This window comes from Sinohyriopsis cumingii, chromosome 14 (genome assembly GCF_028554795.1).
Source record: "Sinohyriopsis cumingii isolate HCF-2022 chromosome 14, ASM2855479v2, whole genome shotgun sequence".
Taxonomy (NCBI): domain Eukaryota; kingdom Metazoa; phylum Mollusca; class Bivalvia; order Unionida; family Unionidae; genus Sinohyriopsis; species Sinohyriopsis cumingii.
In genome coordinates this window covers 86,243,261-86,265,778 of record NC_142974.1, presented here as the reverse complement: position 1 = coordinate 86,265,778, position 22,518 = coordinate 86,243,261, and the positions used below count along the sequence as shown (strand labels likewise).

Genomic DNA, 22,518 nt, shown 5'->3' with positions numbered 1-22,518 from the left:
TGATACCGAGTCGAGTACCAGGACCGCAATGATTATATCCTGGTAGATGTTTTTCTCCTGGGTATTTAGCCCATGGAGCACCTGGAAACTTTGACATCAAATTAGCAACATCACCACCGCGCGTATTAGGTAAAAACCAAAATTTCTTTCTACCGCATACAGCACATTTTCCACCGTACGCTATTTTTTATTTTTTGTTATAACTGTAGCTAAATCAGTAGTTGGAGTTTTAACTCTACAGCGTAAACAATATAAATTCATGTTATAATATATATGGATATAATTGATTTCTCAGCAACTCGGCAGCGAGAACCTGTTAAGCATCATCCTGCGCTACCGAATTCCATCAGAATGATTATCATAGGACCATCTGGATCGGGTAAGACGCAGTTATTACTTAATCTGATAATGAGATGGTTGAAATGGGATACGTTGTATTTGGTAGCACCATCCGCTGATGATCAACGATGTTATGAAGTATTAAAAGATTTTAACGAAAATGCAAGATTACTGGATGAAGATAATGATGTTATAGAGTTTATAACATATATTGATGAAGCACCGTCCGTTGATGTTTTAGACGGATTTATTAATAATTTAGTTGTATATGATGATGTGATGCTAGATAAACAATCAAATCCAGCCAGGATATTTTCTCGCGGCAGACATAAAAATACAGATGTTATCTATGTTACTCAACGATATACACAAATACCAAAAGTAATCAGGGACAATTGTAATATTTTAGTTGTGTTTAATGGCGTAGACACACACACGCTGCGAAATATTCATCAAACTTGGTGCAGCGGTGACATGGATATAATTAAATTCAGAAATTTCTTTTCACGAGCGCAAGCTACTCCGCATGGATTTATAACAATAAATTTACATGATCCTAGAACAAGATATCGTGTGGGTCTTGACAAAATATTTGGATTTTAGGGGTGATGATAAAATTAAATTGAATTAAAAGATATCATTAATATAATGAACAACTGTGCGTGGTTAATTCAAGGAACAACAGATAAATGCAACAAAAGGTGTCGTGGAGAATATTGCAAAAAACATAATTATATTTTAAAGAAAAATCCTCATGATGGTTCACGAAGTTGTGTAGGATGTAACAACGGCGTTAGAGGATTATATCAGATTTGCAAAAATTGCGGTGGAGATCGATACAGAAGTTTGATGATATATTACAGAAAAAGAAAGAACATAAATCCAAAAATAGAAAAACCACCATCAGAACTTGAATATTACTTGAAGAACAAAACAAAAGATTCCCATGATTCAGATGAAGATTCCCAAGATTCAGATGAAGATTCCCAGGATTAATAGCAGCAGAGAGGGTCCTGTCTACAATTCTGTTTGGGACAAACAATAATCGTAGACGTGGTATTGACCTCTATGAAGGGTCACTATTTTTTTTTTTGTCTAAACACAAGGGTGACCATTCCCTTAAGTGGTCTGTTCACCCTCTCTGGATCATTATGCAAACATCATAAGCCGCTTAGTACGTATGCACAACTATGTGCGTAACGCTTAACGGCAGATTAGCTCAGTAATGTTTATGTAGTACCGTGTTAAAATCACGTAATACATTTCGCTAAAATATTAAAATGCTAATGTATTTATGAAGATAAGCCCTTACAAACACGTTAGGGCTTATATTCCCCTAATACGAAACATAAGGAGGCTAACATACTGACAAATATCTTTAAATGGTATAAAAATACAAGATAATGTGTAAAAAGAGTTGAATACTTACTTGTTTGAATAAGGGTAAACCAAGACAACTTTATGTTCCAGGATTTTGGAAAAGTAAACTAAGCGGATCAACTATATTTGTACATGGTTATCACACTCAAGACGCCAATAACGAAGGGATAATGCATATGTCTTGCGTTCTGAAGTAATTTAGTTATTTATGTTGTTTCATAGTAACCGATATATAGTTAAATATTGTGAGTGAATTACAGCTCATGTTGATGGCAGAAACAGTGGTTTAGGTTCCGCTGGTTATTTACTTGATACAACCACTTTGGTATGAACATGAAATGATGACGAACCGTGACAAGCCCTTATAATTATGAAAAATATATTAACATTATAACTGTTATTTATATATGGCAAGTTGGAATATCTCCAACCTGCACACTATAATTCTTTATCTTACAAGTGAATAAAGCTATCGTTGCCCTCGAAATAACAGAGAAAAACATATTTTTAAAAAAAATATTTTATACCAATTTTAATGTTTACAATACAAGAGCAGATTGAAAAGTCACCGAGCATATAACATACAGTACATTGTTATTTTTTGTTAGGTTTCAAATGCAACGAGTAAGACAGCATGCTTTAAGACTCATCAAACCACGGATTCAACACGTGTGATTTGTATTAGTTCTTGCTAGCATTCATGTCACAACGGCCAAAGAAATACACTCGCATATAACATTTTTATCATTAATATATCATGTTAACGTTTGATGGGAAGCAAGATAGCAACTTTAATATGACATATCATATATGCATCGGATTAAAAAACACAGGGTAATGCATATTCGATAAATGCAATAGGTACGTGTAAGCAGGAATAAGCATCAGAAATGGAATTTTCATTATCATTTGAAATGAAGGATGGGGTCGATCTGTTTCAAAACAAACATTTATTTTAAGTTTGTTATCGTAAGAAAGAACGCCAATCGCTTACAATTTCTATAAAACACCAGTTGTACTTCCAGAATTGGTAATAATGGGAAAAGCGTCCGATAGCTTTAAAAAAGAAGAACACCTATGTAGCGTTGAGTGGATGTGATTTTATTACAGAGAATTGTACAATGAATTTATGTAACTGAGAATCAATGATGAAGTTTAGATATTTAATTTATTTGTAATTTTGAAGTAAAGAAAATCGTACAAATGAGCCAAATGTCATATATCGCATACGTGAGGAGGTGTGATGATTAACCAGCTGGTGCTACAAATGCTAAGCTGGGGTATATAAATATGTGTGTGTGTGTGTGTGTGTGTGTGTGTGTGTGTGTGTGTGTATTTGATCATACTGTGGTATCAGCAAAACATTCACGCTACTGAGAGGTTAAATTTCAGCAGATAATGTTTGGAAATGAATATTTAGCTCTTAAATGCAAATAATTATGTTTGTATATTTGTTCACTGTCGCAATCAAAGGTGTTCATATATAATAAAGCACGCCAATTGTATGTGTGACTGAATAATATAGCGGTTGTCGTTCTGTTGAATGTCACTAATTATGAAACTGGAAAATGATGGATAGTACGCTCTTGGCGCATGAAAGCTGAAATCATATTAATTTCATCGAAAATTTACTAATTACAACTAGTCACATCAGACGTAGGGTTTCCAAGGTACAAATCAACTGAACAAACTATATAAACGTCTGCACGTTAAAATAACGTCACTGTAACGATAGAAGATGGACAATCTAACTGTCGTAGTCTTATTTCGGCCTGGAGTGAGGCGAACCTGAAGCTTACTTAAACGATTTGGACCAGCTAGGCTGGTTAGTACTTTGCCTGATTACTTCCAATGTTGCACTATTCGCCACTTAGTTTAACAATCGTCCCTGAACTCATTCCGATATCTCCTGTTTGTACGGTCGAAACCCATACACAACCGGGACACGTTGCTTAGAGTTGGACAGGACCAAATGCCACGGATTGGGATACAAGACCAAAACCGATTCACCCCTCGCAGGCAGTCACACAGCCTATTAGATAAGATATCTGGGATGGCTAGGCATACCTGTGTTGCTGGAGGCATGTGTCACACTTGAGTAGAATGCAGGGCACTGAAAATCAGTATCTTATATATAATGGCTATCATTATAAGTGTGCAAGAATCTATTTTCAGAGCTCGAATGAGTTACATAGTGTGCAAGACTCTTTTTCTAGGAATCAAATGAGTTACACATTAGTGTCCACCAGTATATTTCCAGAATTCGACTGTGTTACATAGTAGTGTGCAAGAGTGTCTTTCCAGAACTCGAATGAGTCACACAGTAGAGTGTAAGGGTCTCTTTCCGTAACTTGAATGAGTTACATAGTAGTATGTAAGAAACTCCAGAACTCGAATGAGTTACATAATAGTGTGCACGAGTCTCATTCCAGAACTCGAATTAGTTACATAGTAGTGTGGCAAAGTCAATTTTGAGAACTTAAATGAGTTAATAGTAGTGTGGCTGAATCCCTTTCCAGAACACTAATGTGTTACATTCGTTAAGATAATACGTTTATTCTAGTTTAGACTTAGCACTGCGACAAGGAATATTTACAGGAGATAAGAATAATGACTTTTAAATATACATTGTATGTATGTATGTATGTATGTATGTATGTATGTATGCATGCATGCATATATGGATGTATGTTTTTTTTTTTGATGCATCCATGCATGTATGTGTGTATGTATATATCTATGTATGTAGTTGTTTAGGCGACTTCAGCCCAATAGTGGCTATATGATACCAACCAAAGGTAAGTTTCTAGAATATAGTACAAAGAAGATCGCAATATAGCTCTTTCCAAAAAGATGCAAACATAAAATAAAATATAAAATACAAAATGTGTGAGCTCTCTCTCTCTATCTCTCTGTGCTATGTCTGACCAACAATGAAACAATATGGAAACAATGCCGATGTTCAAATGTATTATCATCGTTACACAAAATCTGATATACAACGGATAAAAACAATATTATACTCTTCTAGAAATATGTTCTTTTTCTAGGGGATATTCTTGCCTGATCTAATCAAATGAGTGACGTCATTACATAATCAAGGATCTTCTGAATATATCATATAATACCGTTAATTAAATTTTAGGAAGATAATGTTTGTAGCATGATTTAGTTTGGAATGGGCAACTCTTGTTATATATAAATTCATTGCTATTTGAAACCCACAGTTGGATACTATATTATTAGCATGATGTTAATTTTCAATTATAATTTGCTAAATACAATATGCAGTTATAAGTTTTACAGATTATTATACCATATAGAAATATTTAGTTTATATTTTATATATCGGTTGTGAGTAGATAAAAACTTGAAAATGCTAGTATCATCTTAAAGTATATTTGATAATGATATGTTTGCAGCAAAACCTGTATTAACTTTGACAATTGGTGTAAACTGGATCAGATAGTAACTTTGGAGATTAACTCCTCCACAGAGTCCCCATGTAAGTTTTGTCTCTGGAGCCAGTCTAATGCCTTCTTCTCCAGCATCTGCCATTCATCACGTTTCTCCAAGTGATATTTCCTTAACCAGGCAATGACATGCACCGTTGCAACAACAGCGTCATCCTTCAGAAAATAACGGCAAAGACAATTTAAAAAAAATGATATATTACTTGTTTCTGAATTTAAATAAAAATGGAGTATCTTTGTAGCATAAATATCTAAACGTGAAACGGATTTGCAGAATATCCGTAGTTGTTTAATGAGGTTAATGTACCTAACATTTAAAAATCATGGACTATATTGATTATATATCATCTTGTTCTTTAGAAGACTTGTTTTTCATACTATTCAGCTGTAAGAAAAGTTACACAATTATGTTGTAGTATTTCGAAGTCATTATCACGTGGTATTCAGTCTGATTATTCAATTATTCAAAGAACATATAATTTATACCCCTATATACGGCCATAAAAATACTTTTTTAATATAAATCAGAATAAGCAATAGTAACAGCAGAAATCAATAGATGTTAGTAAGAGCTCAAACAACTGATAACTGGGCTACAAATTAAGTCCATTTAACAAACGACGCGTGTCCTAGGTTTAATATACGTCATGTGATCTTAAACGTAATTTTAGATCCATTTAAGTATAGATTTATGTTGATCATCTTGATGTCGGTCCGAAAAGTCCGCCCGTCCGTCCGTATATTTTTGTCTCTACTAGCGAAATGGAATGTATATTTATTTTATCTTGGAACAGTAATGAAATATAAATTAGCCCTTAACGTGAAAACAAGCAATTATAATACGAATATTAAAAAATGAAAATTACTACTTTTAGGAAGGAAATACTAATTTTTTTTAAGGAAACAAGATTTCGATGAAAGTACATTAATGTTGTTTTACTTCCAGGCTCTTGAAAAATAATCGTTTTATGTATATGTGCATATAACTGCCTCTCTCTCTCTCTCTCTCTCTCTCTCTCTCACACACACACACACACAAAGTATGAAACTTTGTGTCTAGGTGGTCATAATTGCGCATCTATCACCATACAACTCAAAGCACTCCCGAAAACACATCGTGACATCGTGAATTCCGAGGGATTGCGTTATTTACTCTTGCTCATCAGTAGGTATATAAATAAATGTCATTAGGTTTCCCGATTCTTTCTGGCCCTGTCACATCATTACCTTAATTTGCTACTATTTCTTAAAATGTTAATGTTAGTAATTTAATTAATGCATATCTCACACCTGATAATGATGGATATAAAATGTTTCAGGCTATCTTAATACATGGTTATAATTTACGTTTGATCAACTCAACATTTCCAGATGAAAATCTACTCAGTACGATTGCCCATTTAAAGTCTGTGAAATGTACTTGACATAAGTAAAAGACGTATATACTAACCCATGTTGTTTAGCATACCAATTTGCAATCTATCTGTTAGGTTAGATCCGTATAGCTTGCCTGAAGATGGTAGTATTCTTTAATAGAAACGTGTAACATGATATAAATCATAATATGATATGTTTTCTAAGCGAATTATTGCTAGAAGATTTGTTGTTGTAATTTTAGAGATTACGGCCAAGTATCAATTCAAGATAGGTTACACAGGGCTGCCAGTATAAATAATGAAGGAAGAAGCAAGGATAACCCGGGTAAGAACCACCGACCGACGGGAAGCTACTGGCAACTTTCGCACATGCCCACATTAACCCAGCACGAGATCATACCCATTCAAGGAGATGTGAGAAGGTTGAGATCGGTAAAGGTGAGAGCTTTAGACCATTCAGCTACCCAGAGCCCCTACTAGAATTTGGACAATTGGTTTATGGAAGAATATGATGCATAATTCGATGCTGGTCAAGGAAAATAACACACACACACACACGCACACACACACACACACAAATGTTAATAGTGAGGAGAGACCATTTTGCAGGTTTTGTTATATGTCCACAACATTTGTCTATGCTGTAGGAAATATAATATCATCTAATGTTCTAATGAGGAGCTAGAGGAATGCATTTGTATGTTGTAATAATTACATAAAATGACGTAAAACCAAGAGGAAAATATAGTAGTTTCGGTGAAGAATTGTATTGTTTCCGTCATTTCTTCTTGCAGAATAAATAAAGGATGTGCATTAATAATTTTGATTAAAAGGTTTAAAGGGTGCTGAAATAGACATGCTGAATGTATAATGCGTTTATTATATGATGTTGATATTGCATTTATCTCTCCTGCATATAGTTTATATAACAGGTGAACTGTCGTATGCAAGCAATGGTGCCCGTGGAATTTAAGCTTTAGTGCCGAAAGGGTGGACATAACGAGTTTGTCTTTCAGACAGAAACTGTAGACTGCTCTCATTTTAAAAAGCTTAATGTCAACACCGATATTGTTTGGTGGTTTGCATTTGTTGACATTATATATATATATATATATATATATATATATATATATATATATATATATATATATATATATATATATATATATATATATATATATTTCCGCAGGATCTTTATTCAAAACAAACTGAAGGTTAATAAGACAGGATATTGTAAAATATCTGGATGTGAGTAAAGTGTATCTTGCAGAGTGTAAGTCCGATTTAAAGGCATCGTTTTCCTGCGTTACTCCAATTATATTGTCATTTGACACTAGCATGATGAGACATTTGAGATTTAGATTTAGGCTTGATGACTAATGGGTTTTATAAAAAATACCGAATAACGTACACCATAGTAAAATACACTTTTACCAGTTAAGTCTCTATTATCCCCCAACCACCAGAAGAAAAAAAAAGTAAACAAAAACAATTACTAAAATCAGAATAAACAAAACATTACCTGTGATGGAATACGACGTTTAAGAATATCAGCTTGTGTACCTAGAAGGTCAAGAAGCTCCACGCTAAGATCCCATGATCCTTGGAATTTCTGGAGTCGTACTATCTCCATGAGTATTGCCTCGTTGCTCCTTGCGTGGGTTTGACTAATTTCTTCCTGTTTAAAAGCATTTGCAACTTCACCTATTCCTGCGTGTGTCATTGTTAAGGATTTAGCTTGCCGAACTGAATGACTGTCAGCTAAATATGGTAAAAGTGATACAGATACATTAATACCAAAGTTTAAGTTAGTGTAGTGATTTTCTGAAATGCCATTCACATTCGTGTATTGGGACATTTTTCAGGTAACCAATTTCTGTCACCTTAAAATATCCTCTTGGTCAATTACAACCCTTCATGTTGATAAACCTGAAATCACTGGCAGATGGTAAAATTACCTGACGCAAACGTTTAGTAAACTTATTTTTATGATATTAGATTATACTTTTACCAATTCATTTGTTCTGCAAAGTAGAATAATATAAAAATATTCTTATCTAATTGTAAGCAGAGAACATAATTCAGAAAAAACCAAAAGAAGAAAAAGAAAAACAGAATAGAATTTATGAATATATATATATATATATATATATATATATATATATATATATATATATATATATATATATATATATGCACATAAAATTTGCATAAAAATACATACAATTTTTCCTTAACACATAGATTACGATACCGCATCATGCCTATTGTACGTTATACTTATGTCTACCTCTTTGTTTATGGTCTTAATTAACTGTAGAGATTATTTGATCCAATATTGTAAATCGGTGTCGGTAAAACGTTTATAAAACGACTAATAGTTCATTTAGTTCAGGTGTTATTCACACTAGATCATAATATCCAGACTGTGTGGTAGAATAGATCAGTTGCAAATAAAGTCACTTCTTGAAATACAAAATGTGTGTGACATTCTTAGAGATACGAACTTTTGTTTGTGTGAGATGTTTAGGGTCTTCTTGGTACATGGTATAAATCAACGAAGTGCGGATTAAAATTGCATCCTGAAAAGGCACACTAATGAGGTGAAAGCATAATCTAGTGTCCTTAATTTCATTATAAAAATATTGTTTGTAGTATTAGATCGTGCTATACCCCTTTAATTAACCACGGCTATTGCCTCGATGACTTATAGATATGGTAAACAATGACCTCCGGTCAACTCACTGAGCATCGTCAACATTTCTTTTTTCTTTCCACTAGGTTTTGTTGGCAGGGTGTGCGTATGTGTGCGGTAGAGGGAGAGAGAGAGAGAGAGTGTTTGAATGAATATATATATATATATATATATATATATATATATATATATATATATATATATATATATATATATATATATATATATGTGTGTGTGTGTGTGTGTGCTCCGTTATATATAGCATACATAGCTAATGGTACGTTAAACTTTGCAAGACCAATGATCATGATACATTGCCCATTCAAAGGACAAAAGAGTAGTAAATAACCACCACATTGCAAAAGGGAGGGGTGATTCCGTTTGTACTAATTTATATGAGCATATTGATACTGAGTTTAAGTCAAAGAGGATACCAAGACGAATGGAGATAAGATAGACAAAAGTATGAAGGTCTGCTGAAGAAGCAAAACATATGGTCAATATGTTTTACACAGAAACGTAGATGTTAATACTTCGAACCACGTTTGTTTCCTTGTTAATGTACGGAATGTCACTGATATCATACATTAATTCGATCTCCCGCAATATCGATTTTTATAAAGCAAAAATATAAACACCAAAGAAACAAACAGAAACCCAAAGAAAAACACGATAAGGAAGAAAAACATAAAGGAAACACGAAAACAAAGGATTTAGTTGGCATCATACCTTTTCTGAAGTGTTTTCTTATCCCATAAAATAAATTGCCAAAAAAGTTCCCGGATTTTCTGGATGTTTGCTCCATGGAAGACAAACCGTCTGTCATATTCGCCTGTTGGTTAAGTTCCATTTCAATAGCCTCTGTATTAAATAAATTTTCATTTTATGTCTTGTTTGTAATGGTGGTGACCGGAAAAACAGTCTCCCCCCCCAATTTACTGAAGAAATTTCTAACTGAGCTCATACAATATTGATGTCCCGATACCTTTCGTTCGCGAATCGTTTAAGTTTAGATTTGATCAGGATGCCTATGATATGACTGGTTTTAGTAAGAAAACAATTTATTAGAATCTCACGTGAATCAATGGTAGGTCAGTCTATTATCAAATCAACCCAATGGATTTAAGTTATTAGAATAGTCATTCTTTCACTATTGTGCCTTTCCTTGTTCTCTTTTATTTCAGCCTTTCTCATTGCATCGTCTCTACTTTTTCAGTCACAGTTCTGATTGAGTAGATATGTTTTGAGATGATTATAAAGATCGATTTTAAAATGTATTTTCCTCAGAGTACGATATTAGGATTCTTGATATCTTTCTTAACGATATATTTCGAATGTGTTATTACGTTTTTCAACTGGGTGGAAAGAAACACTGATATTTATCTGTTGGTTTGAAGTTCATAATCAATGTTTACTTCTATTCTAAATAATTTAATTATTGTGTCCAGTGACAAATGGTTTCTATTTTACATTTCTGCTGAGAAAGTTTGATTGCTATAATTGATTTGCTTTGTTAATAATTTCGTCTATTTTTCCGTTTCCTTGGTTGCACTTCATTTAGATATCAATAAAGTGAAGGCACTAGAGCGGACTGTTAGGAACAGACCCTAAGAGCTTGGCGTACATATTTAATAGTACAATAGTTGTATTTCAAAAGGGGTGAACTTTATCTCTTCTGAGATATAAATATTTGTATGCAGAGATCTGCGTTGAATTTGAATTTACTAGGTAAAATTGTTTAACAAGAAGGCAAGTTGGTAGCCTTTTTTCTGGTTTTGTTTTCGATGGTTCCTAAATGATAGAAACATTTAAAATTATTGTGTGTTATAGATTCAGTTTTTATTTTTATCTAAGCGATTACTAGTGTCTTCTCTGTTGGGTAACTTTTATCGGAAAATATTGGTGTCTCCTTGTTTATGTATATTGCATTGAAAGTAAAATCTTACATTAATGTGATTCATATATGTTTTTATCTAGGTGTTCACCTTCAAATAGTTTGACAGACAGCAATCAATTTTTTGTGTTTTGCGGTTAGGTCAGGGTCGAATATTTTGTAAACGCCTTTGATTACTCAATAAGTATACGGAATAATCAGACCTGGTCCTCCATTTATTATTTAACTTGTTTCCTTATTCTGTTATCATACTTAGCATATACATCTTGTTGCCACAATATTTCTGTATTTATCCAAAACACAATAGAAAATTCGTTAGAAGGTTTTCGTCATGAAGTAGATACACATTATAATTAGACTATCACAATTTACATTGACATCATTTATGCAAAACCAAAAAGGGAATTACGATTGGATGACTCGCTTGAAGAAGTAACATTAATTACGAGGTTCCAGAACAACATACAATACCACAAATCAAATATATTTGAAATCAGATTTGAAGTAGGTGATGCAAGGTTGCTGTTGCTGAGTGTAGCAAAATGAAACAATTAATCTTAAGGGCACACGGTACTAATGGTATGGTAAAATGAGAACCAGCCTGGAAATGGATGAACCTAAAATAGAGTATATATGGGTTTTGGAGGACCAGAATTGGTTATTAATGTAAGCTATGTTGTAGGATAAAGAACGTTTTGAGAGCGTATCATAGTTGTAAGTGAAACAATTTTGAGACATTGTTTTATTGATGGAATTTCAGTCCTTTAACATTTATGAGTTCCGAACACTCATTACTACAATTAGCACCTGACTCTTTGATACGGAATTGAAAGCATATGTTTCAAACACACGCAGGTCCAGAAAAAGCCGTTGCTCATATCCTTTACTCTACAGAGAAGCTGCCATTCATCAATATTGATAAATACAGGTTTGATTATGAGCACAAACACATTTAAGTTTATTGAATTTTTAATATCATTCGGTTTCCAAAGGATTACTATGGGAAACGAATTACTGTCGGGAATCCTAAAACAACCAGAAACACACAGGTCATTCAAAAGGCTCAAAATGGTAAAATGCATAACTGATCTTGACTCTGTTTCTAGTCAAGAACTCTTCAACAACTTAAACGAAGCGATATTGTAAACAGGTATAAACATACCTTCATAATAACTTTAAAGAAAGATATTGAATAAGTGCTCAAAGATAATTAAAAAAACCCAGTAGAACTTCAGAAATAAATGGAGAACATTGAATTAAATAACACAGGCAATATGAACTAAATAGGCATACAAATGTATGTGGGAATTAAATCTGTAAAAGCAGATTCCAGGACTGATTAACAAGCCAAAACATCACCTTACTACACAAGCAATCATTTGTATATTAATTGGCATGAAATACATTTTACATGTCGCTTAAGTGTATAATTCTCAAATTTTACATTTCGAACCTTTTACATATGCATCTGATTTCGCTACATATGATACAGCCCAAACAAGTTTACACTTTCTCTGTTAAGGCTGTAAAATATTATGGTTAATATGAATTTGCGCTGAGATTTCTAATGGAGATACTGGTACAGCAAGATATGGTGAATAGAAAGTGCACGCATAAAACACGTACGATATCGGTATAATATATATGATTACAATGAGGATATAAACAATTGCAGAAATAAATAATTTCCGGGTTCCAAAATGCTTTTTTTAAACTTTATTTTCATTGTATATTTTCAAAGGTAAGTTTATAACCCAATCTCAGTTAATCTTCCTGCTTACCATTCAAGCAAAGGTATCATTATCTGATCTAGATTGATTCAAATCTGACACAAAACTTAAGCTTTCCACCAATACAATGAAGACATTTTGAAAGCAAACCTACATTATACTAACGATTTAAATACAATTTTCATTAAAATTGTCCATTATCTCAGTTAACACTTTTACAAATGCGTTTACCGTTAAACAATAACGTTACTCGTTACATCGATATGTGCTACGAATGTTATTGTATCTTTTAATTACTGCAAAATGATGCTAATAACAAACATTTCAAACGCATCATCATCATCATGGTTATCATGATTGCGATGATAATAATTAACATCATTTTCATCATCTTTTAACAAAATAAGATAGTGACTTACGTAAACATGCTTTCAGATTATCAAGATCAGCCTGAAAGCGAAAAAGTTTAATAATTGTTAATATTATTTAAAAGAAGATAACCAGTACAATGTTTAAAATAAAACTGGAATAAGTCGCCTTTCTTAATGTCTAGCAAACGTTTAAAAGGAATTTGGGGTGTGCTAGGATAGATTTTGTGCTGTCACTGCATATAATGGACTTCGCTCTGTATCGTTAACGGAGTTGTCGTGAGTCTTGTTTGATGTATTATTACATTTCATTCCAAAACAAGTTGAAATAAACATGAAACAAATCCAATCTTAGAACAAATTGATCTTATGTTTATGTTAAAAATGTGTTTACAGTGAGATGCCTAATAAATATACCGTTATAGTAAGATACGGTTAGTAAAAAGTCCCTATACCAGTCAATTACAACATAGGCATAATATGTATATTAAAATCATGTTATAACAACTTATGGAAGGAGTTAATTAGGTTAGGGTTGCCAGATGCTTGCTTTTAATTTTGTTACTGTATATTTGTAACTCAAGGTGTATAACCCAATTTAAGTTTGAGTGGCTGTCTACTATTCAAACATTTATACTATTCGATCGATTAAAATAAAACATAAAACTTTAATATTGTGCCTATGAAATTTTTGAATGTCGTAACCTAAGGTAAATGAGACAAAAAATATAATTATGTATTTGATTTAAATTGTTCATTGTTTAAATCTAGACTTTTGTAAATGCGCTAATAGTTAAACTACAATGTTATTTGTATGTTGATATATGTAAAAAAATGTGATTGTGTCTGTTTAATACATTATCCTCATAACCCACTTTTCAGTCACGCTCTCATAATCATTAATCGTCACCATAATCATCATCGTTATTGTGATTTACAATGATAAATTTTAAAAGCAGCTCCGTCATGATTTAGCAAATACAGCAATGAATTACCAGAAAATTCTATCCAAGGGTAAGATTGCCTGGGATACCATAACTACGAATATCTCTCTGTAACGTTGGTGGAGTTGCAGTGATTATTTGTCAATATACAATTCAATTTTATGTCACAGGGAGACGAAATAAACGTATCACACACACAAAGACACACACACACACACACACACATACACACACACTTATATATATATATATATATATATATATATATATATATATATATATATATATATATATATATATATATATATATATGCCTATACTTTTATTCCTGCTTCAGATATCTCTCCTTAATATTTTCAAACATGTCTGTGACGTTTCAGCGTGAAATCAAATACAAATTAATATGACTGATGTAGAAGCTGGAGTAGATTATATAATTTGCAAAGTTTTCCATCTAATGTTTCATAAATTAAAAACATTTTTGTTTGTTTTCTTACAAATACAAATAATTTCAAATGATTCTGTCGTGTACAAAAAGACCTATATTTGAAAAAGCTACAAGAGCAACGAATTTAAGATGTCGGCTCATTACTTCATACATGGGGGCTGCTGTATAACTTTACCTGTGGAATTCTTATTGTCTTTGGTAAGTCACTCATTACTTGTTCCTTGTTGTCTACCATAACGAAGGCTGTGTGCTTTGAAATCACGTTTGCTGACATGCTTACTAGTGTTATCTGTTCTTTTGGAGCTATAAATAAACACATGCATAGATGATATTATCAATAATTAATACAGCACGTGTGTTACGTCTTCTTGGAACGAATTTAAAAAATTGAAAAGGCGTGTCAAAAATGAATTGTCCAAATACTCGTTAGTATTGCTGTCAGACTGTGAACTGTTCGATTATCACTTCTGCTACGCTGTTAATTACAATTATAGCTATGCCATTTTGATATCATAGCTTAACATATGTCTCTAAGAATATGAAGATAAACGAAAATTAGTTCCAGAGTTAATAAGGCCACCCATGAAGCAAATCAGCGTCATTTGCTAAAACATGGCAGCAATTGCTGACATCTTGAATCCTGCAAAGGTACTAGCACTTTGCTTAGTAGGTATTGTATCGCGCACTTCTTTGTACAAAACGTATCATCTGTACAAGATTGAAGTATATTCATTATGCATTATAGGATACTTTAAATATATGAGTCTGCAAGGTTTTTAAACTCCGCTTGTACTGTCCGTTAATTTAACACCATCCCTGTGGTAACCGTGGATTAAATGCTAACTTGTCTGACTAAACAAATCGTATATAGACAAATGTATCGTAAGCTGATTTCACTTCTGACATAATGTTATCCAGACACAAGATTTTTACCTGGTACAAAAGCTCCAACGAGCGAATGTTTCTTTCTGTGTAACGGAATTTATACTTTGAATATAATTAGTCCGTGTCTACTGTTCCAAACCAAATAATGAAAATATCATAAATACATTTCAGCAAATGTCAAATACGTGGAACACTTATTAATATAATTAGCACACTTTATTTCGAAACATTGGAATCATTCTCATCAAAATCGATGTGTATGATCGCCTAACCTAACACGAGTCAAATATATGAAATCACACAGAAATGTCCATCAGATGCTCAATGTTGTCAAGTGATGGTGTTCATGTCAAATGTTCAATCGAGTTTGGAGTAAAAGTTGTTTTGTGAGTGATACGTTGTAGCACAGTCTGCATTTAAATGGTACTGGTACTAGAACTTAATATTATTAATTTACCTAATGCTTGGGGCTATTTTTGTGCACCGAAAACGAAAGGCTCAGAGTCTGAGCCATAGTGAGCAAATGTATTCTTTAATTTATTTACATTATTTATAAACACGATGTATTAAACATAATCTCAAATGTGCAATGATTTAATATTAAATTTTAAAAAAATACCAAAATTTATAAGTCGAAAAATAATGTCCACTATTTCGGCGAAGACTTGCAAGAATGGTATTTTACTAGAAGAAACCGTTCAAAGAAATTTACTTTTAAGTTGCAGTTACACGTAATGTATGTGCTTCTCTAAACGTATCAGTTCAAGACAATAACAGACATATTAGTGAGAGATTGGGCTTCTCTCTCTCAGTTTAAAAGGGTTCATTGAAAAAAATCTGCCTAGAAGATATGCTTAATAAACTTAAGCAGTTTTGATTTTTCCACTGATGTTCAAATGCTTTCTTTTAAACTTAATCATCATATTCTGAGCGTATATTGGAAAGGAAGGAGATCGCCATGCTAGTACAAACTTGTAAGGTCTTTATGCGGACTTGCTTGGATTAAATTTTTGACAACCGGAACAAGATATCATGGCGAATCTGTACAATTTTAACAAACTTCACATGTTGTGACATAAAGACAGCCCTATAAACCCAGTGTAAAATTGATCAAATAAGAACTTTTAAGATAAAGATGTTAACGAATTAACACGATGTATGCAGTGTGAAACAGTGAATATACGTAATCTTCTACATGGTGAGCGAAAAATCTTTGTATTTAAGTTAATAATTACCCTCATTTATCTGTAATTGCCTAATTTGAGCCCTGGCCGCAAGCCGGTGGATAGGAAAAGATGTACCATGTTCTTTACCACAGTGAAAAGTAAACGTTTCTTTGTGTTCAAACCGGCTGGAGATCATTTTCCCCTTAAGTGTCAGGCTGCATATATGCGCTGGGTCCTGGATTGAAAACAGTCGTCATTGTTAAATAAAAGTCTCTTGCATTTGCACTAAACATAGTCATTAATAATAATAATCATACTAGTAACAGTGTTTATTTGCAATACAGGTCACTGGCCCATACATTGTGGGGTTTAAAAGGATGTCTAAGTGCGTAACAAAAGGACATTGTATCTATTGGAATCAGTATATATACAATCAATAGTCATTGGATTTTTTTTTAATTTGGTGAAATACCAATATATATATATATATATATATATATATATATATATATATATATATATATATATATATATATATAATACACAGTTCTCACACCAACAACTTTAAAGAGAATAGTAAAGCCTCTATAAAGCAAATATGGGATATGAATCTAGAATCCCATATAGAAGTAGTTGATTATGAAACGGTTTATCTAATCTTAAATGCTTTTATAGTAAATATTGTGAATTAGCCAATAGATGTTTACTATCATGCATTTATAGGAAGTCGTAACCTTTTCTGAAGTTGAAATGTTATATATATATAAAGGTGGGTCGATATTTTCTTCATAATTCAACATATAGCGCCAAACAGTCATAAAATGGAATTCATTTCCCCACATGAACATTACAAATTTAATTATTTGTTTTCATCACAAATCTTTTAATATCTTCCAGTGTAACCATTGATTGGCAAGTTCCCCACTCTGAGCAGAGTGATTACATAAGAAAATCGCTATATCCTAACCAGTATAGATATCGTAAGCGACCCGAGTACACCGAACATTGCAAAATCATAATGTAGATAAAAGCTCTTTAACAGCAATCAAACATTTTCAATAAAATTGGCCTCATAATTGTGGATGTGAGCCATTTTCAAGTCAAATAGACAAAACAGTACAGTTTTGCAAAATTCTGAAAGATTTGCCTCAATATATTATTATTATTATTATTATTATTTAATGGTCAATGTGAATCATCTGCAGTATAGAAACAAATATCACGATAGATTCTGTTAGTGTCCTATTCGACATACCAATCAAACTGCTTAAAATTCGTAACATTTTCATATTTGAATTTTATACACAAATAAAACATCGTAAACGGGCTGTTATGTTGAATTTCATACACAAACCAACCGTTGCACACAGGCTGTTATATTTGAAATTACAGACAAAATGCTAAGTCCGCTAACTGAAAATTCAAAATTCGATGAATGTTGCTTTATCTTCCCTGAAGCGTTAACAAACTATCTGTTTATTGTGGGTACAATTCACCAGAGATAGTTTTGCCTATGCAACGTTTAGAAAGACAGTCTGTTGTTCAGTTGAATGCGATTCTATTCGTACTTTACACATAAGTGTCTCTTAATTTCTTAAAATTAAATCAAGCATAATGGCAGCTTCAGCTGCGCAGTTATTCACAAGGCAGATTCAACGTTTTATAGCAATTACCACTTTTTTACAGTTTGGCCGTGAGAAGAATCATAACACCGGAAAGTGAAGAAAAAAAGTCATGCCATCTTTTCGTGCTTGCAGTTTCCAATGAAAGTTATTTCTGAACATAAAATAAAAATTATATATGTAATATTGATGATCTAAACATTGTTCAGAGACAGCTTATTCGGTAGAAGACGTATGGAATAAGATATCCGCAGAAGCCATTTCTCCAAACATATACCTACCACTTTATCTGTCCCAGACATCAGAAGGAAGACAACCTGTCGTTCTCCAAAGTAAACGGATGGTAATTCTTGTGGCATCATTATCTTGGTGACTGATGGAGGCAACTCCCAAATCATGTCTACTTCAGTTGCAACTGGTTGCATGGAACATTTTAAGAGTGATATAACCTAGTAATAACATAAAATGTTAAAACAAAAGAAAGCATGCATGTCTTATCAGATCACTATTTTCGTCTACCTAGCTTGTATCAATATTCATTTTCCGACTAGATAACCTTTAGACGTGGCAACAAAGAGAATTGCAAAGGGTGAAGAACGGCCTTTGTGTGAAAAATAACACCTAACTTTCAGTATTCGAAATGTATATTATTGCTCATGAATTATGATTGAAAAAATTATTTTTGTCCTTGAATGATAATCTGCAAAAAGTAATCTAAAAAGAAGCAGCTTTGCCCATATTATATAACTGATAAACTTCTAAAATTACACATAATAGTTTCGATAGAAGAAGTTTAACTTTAAATTTTTTATTATTTCGTTTCCAATGGAAATAATACCCTTGAATCGAGCAGAAATGAAGACATGCTATGATATTTTTACCGGGATACTCTGTTCTAATTATCCATATAATACGCAAACAGGTCTCTGTCTCCCTTTCTTTCTCTCTCTCTCTCTCTCTCTGTCTTTACATATATATATATATATATATATATATATATATATATATATATATATATGCACATATCGTAAAGACACAGACAAAATGTACATTAAAATCATCATTTATAAGATCTGATTTAAGAAAGATAGAGCTGATAAACAGACCCGAACATATACATCGATGCGTGTACAAGCTTTTGTAACTCTGCTTTTACTTTCTCTTAGATGACACGTATCGAAGCGTTTTAGAATATTGGAAAAATCTATAATTTTGGTGCAGAACATCGATTAAAAGTTGCTCAGGAATGAGTGAATCTCTCACTAAAATAAAACAATTAATGGTATCTGTTCTTTCTATTTGCTGTTCGTTACGATCAAAGTCGAAAAGCATATTTTATAATGTCATGGGAATTCCCATTAGATGCGTACAAAATATTACCTTTGGCTGAAGGCGCTCTGTGTCTGTGACAAAAACCTCCTTCCCTTTTCCTGCTTCAGCAAGGCCTCTAACCAAAGCTGTTGAAGCTCCATGTCCAATACCGACAGTAAAAACTCTTCAAAAAAACAAATCAAGCGTGATGTATAACTCTATGCTATGGTAACTTTGCATTAGATAGTAGATCGGGAATATTACACTAATATGCGTTTTAATAAAATACATCAATTTAGTCGAATAGTCAATTTATTTGGCAATCACACTATTGAAATTAACGGACGCTTCCTACATTTCATTTTATAATTAGCACTTATATGAGAGTCATTAACGAAAAAGAATAATTTTTTTTCTTTCGCGAAATCATGTTTGGAATCAAAGCTCACTAGGTCTTTGCCTCGCATTACACCATTTCCTAAATAAGAGGTAATGAAATGTTGTTATTAGCTTACATCACTGACAAAATACGACATATTTATATTAACTAAATAAGATAGTTACGTGATATATATATTGTATTTTTAATATTTGGCATTGTTTAATATTTTTATCACATAACTCTCAGTTAGTTTCTTTTTAAAAGTGATTCATTGGAAACTTTTTCTTTTGCAGATCATTTCTGATGATGACAACTTTTATATCTAAGCACACCCGTCTTATGAATAAAATGTATCACTTTAAACAATTCTTATATCAGAGATGTACTTTTGTATTAATTATGTATCCTATTTGTTTGTCCGCTTTTGGAAAGAAGTAATTGTTTCTTTACTTTAATTTGTTCGTATGCATTTATATATGTTTATTTCTTTGAATATAAAATCGCTAAATAGTGTTTGTATTTGTCCGATTAGGTCCTTGGCATGGGAAACAAATTAGATTAACCCTGATGTCTACAACACTTTGTCGTTTGCACGATGTCCATATTTTTAACAACATAACAACAGATGTCTCTTTTCATACAAGCTGTAAATTATATTAGTATGTTTTATTGCCTATATTTGTTATTTTTCAGCACCTGTTTAAAGAGAAATATAAGACTGATATCGTGTGACGCATTGATTCTGATCTTTAAATTAAGGTCAAGTCTGCATTAAAATTAAACAAAAACGACCACAGAATTCTCGAGCGGAATGCTAATGTTAAACACGATGTATTGCGTATCGAGGTGTAGACGTCAGGTGGAATTAATGTTATCTACATGAACGATTTGTTATTCAGATCCCTGAATATAGGCTGAATATTACTGATACCATAATGGTGTATACAAGGAAAATATGAAAATATTCACAATATTAAAGGTGTATTTTTGACCACTCAAACTTATCATGTTGATGACAAAGAACCTTAGAGTGATATACATGACTCGACCTTGTTAATCAAAGTCCTATCAGGTTAGAAAGATGGCTAATGGCTATAGTATTTTCAGAATACCATATAAAGTGAATGTAAAAAAAATCGCTGATGACTATAGAAGTTACTGTAATACCATATTAAAATGAATATAAAGTTGGCTGATAGCCGTAGGTGTTAAAACAATACCAGACAAATGAATGAAGTCAATGCTAATGACAAAGACGATGGCGAATGGCAACGGTAATTACAACCCAGCCCTGATATAATGAATATAAAGATGACTGATGAGTACAGCAGTAATAAAATGTAATAATTAAGTTAAAGATGGCTGATTATTGTAATTACATTCCAGTCCATTTTCGAATGAATGTAAATATAACATATGATTATAGCGGACACGATACAACCATGTTAGAATAAAATCTGATTTGGCAGATGAAATAACGACAGATGAAAGTGGGCGTGTGCAGCAATACTACTAATTGCAGATATAGGATATAACAAAAATATTACCAGGCAGACATTATATATCACATCTGTAATGTAATTCACATGAGAAAGGTATTATAGCTATCTAGTGAATTATGTCCGTAGAACACATACCTTGTATGCTGGGCGTTTGCCTTGGCTAATTTAACAACCTCTGACACATTTGTCACCTCTCCATCAGTGAGAAGAAACAGCTTTAAAGCAAATATAGAATAAATAATTATAATGGTAGCAGTTATAGGGTCTATGGGTTGTTAAGGAACGGTAATAATTAGCGTCTTTTTATGATTGGAGTGCTTATATTAGATGTTAGTGATACAAAAATGCACGAGACATTGCGTTGTAGTGACAACAAGATTGTCGCAGTTGCTGTGGGGTTAAACGTCATTTTTCAGCACAAAATATGCTATATATGGCGGTCAGTATAAATGGTGGAGGAAGAACCTGGTAAATCTCGTAAAGAACCACCGATGCAAGATTAACTACTGGCAAGCTTTCTCTCGTAACCACATTGGTGTATATTAGATGTTAATGATACAAAAATGCACGATACATTTCGTTGTAGTGAAAACAAGGTAATTATGTTTTGAACCCAATATTGTGTCTTGAAATCAAGAATTGAAACCCACATTGCGTATAAACTATTACTGTTAATTACCCACGAGGTTCTGATAATACTGCAATAAGTTAATTATATTTTTGTGTGCGTAGGTATGTTCGTTTCGTAGCACAACGCATAATATAGTGTCAAAGAAAATAAGTTCAAATTTCAAAATATCACTGGGGTGGTTTACAGATGTGTGCAACGATTTTATAATGTTGATCATTAAATGAATGTTTTGTTTTTTCAAATTGAAATCAACACCAGTTTGAAAGTTCGAAATGAATAATAATATATATTTTTGCATTATTGACCCGTGTGACAGCATATACAAAACTTGATTCGAGTTCTGCCTCTGTAGATTACAAATGTGGTCCCAGC

The 22,518-nt window shown here is 32.6% G+C and overlaps 1 protein-coding gene across 7 annotated transcripts in view; it reads right to left on the bottom strand.

Annotated features, from left to right (window-relative positions):
- Positions 1-2,799: 2,799 nt before the first annotated feature.
- Positions 2,800-22,518, bottom strand: part of LOC149784302 (von Willebrand factor A domain-containing protein 5A-like) — a 133,081-nt gene continuing 113,362 nt past the window's right edge. For 3 of the 7 annotated variants that reach the window (XM_089932321.1, XM_089932322.1, XM_089932324.1), the window contains exons 9-17: positions 21,651-21,730; positions 19,701-19,815; positions 18,602-18,769; positions 16,768-16,933; positions 14,823-14,950; positions 13,307-13,337; positions 9,993-10,124; positions 8,091-8,329; positions 2,800-5,348 (exon numbers count right to left, since the gene is read on the bottom strand). In XM_089932321.1, the coding sequence (XP_089788447.1) occupies positions 5,181-5,348; positions 8,091-8,329; positions 9,993-10,124; positions 13,307-13,337; positions 14,823-14,950; positions 16,768-16,933; positions 18,602-18,769; positions 19,701-19,815; positions 21,651-21,730 (1,227 nt within the window). In that variant the 3' untranslated portion in view covers positions 2,800-5,180. Of the gene's footprint in view, positions 5,349-6,642; positions 6,720-8,090; positions 8,330-9,992; positions 10,125-13,306; positions 13,338-14,822; positions 14,951-16,767; positions 16,934-18,601; positions 18,770-19,700; positions 19,816-21,650; positions 21,731-22,518 lie in introns of all 7 variants that reach the window. The other 4 variants (XM_089932326.1, XM_089932325.1, XM_089932328.1 and 1 more) reach the window with 4 other exon arrangements.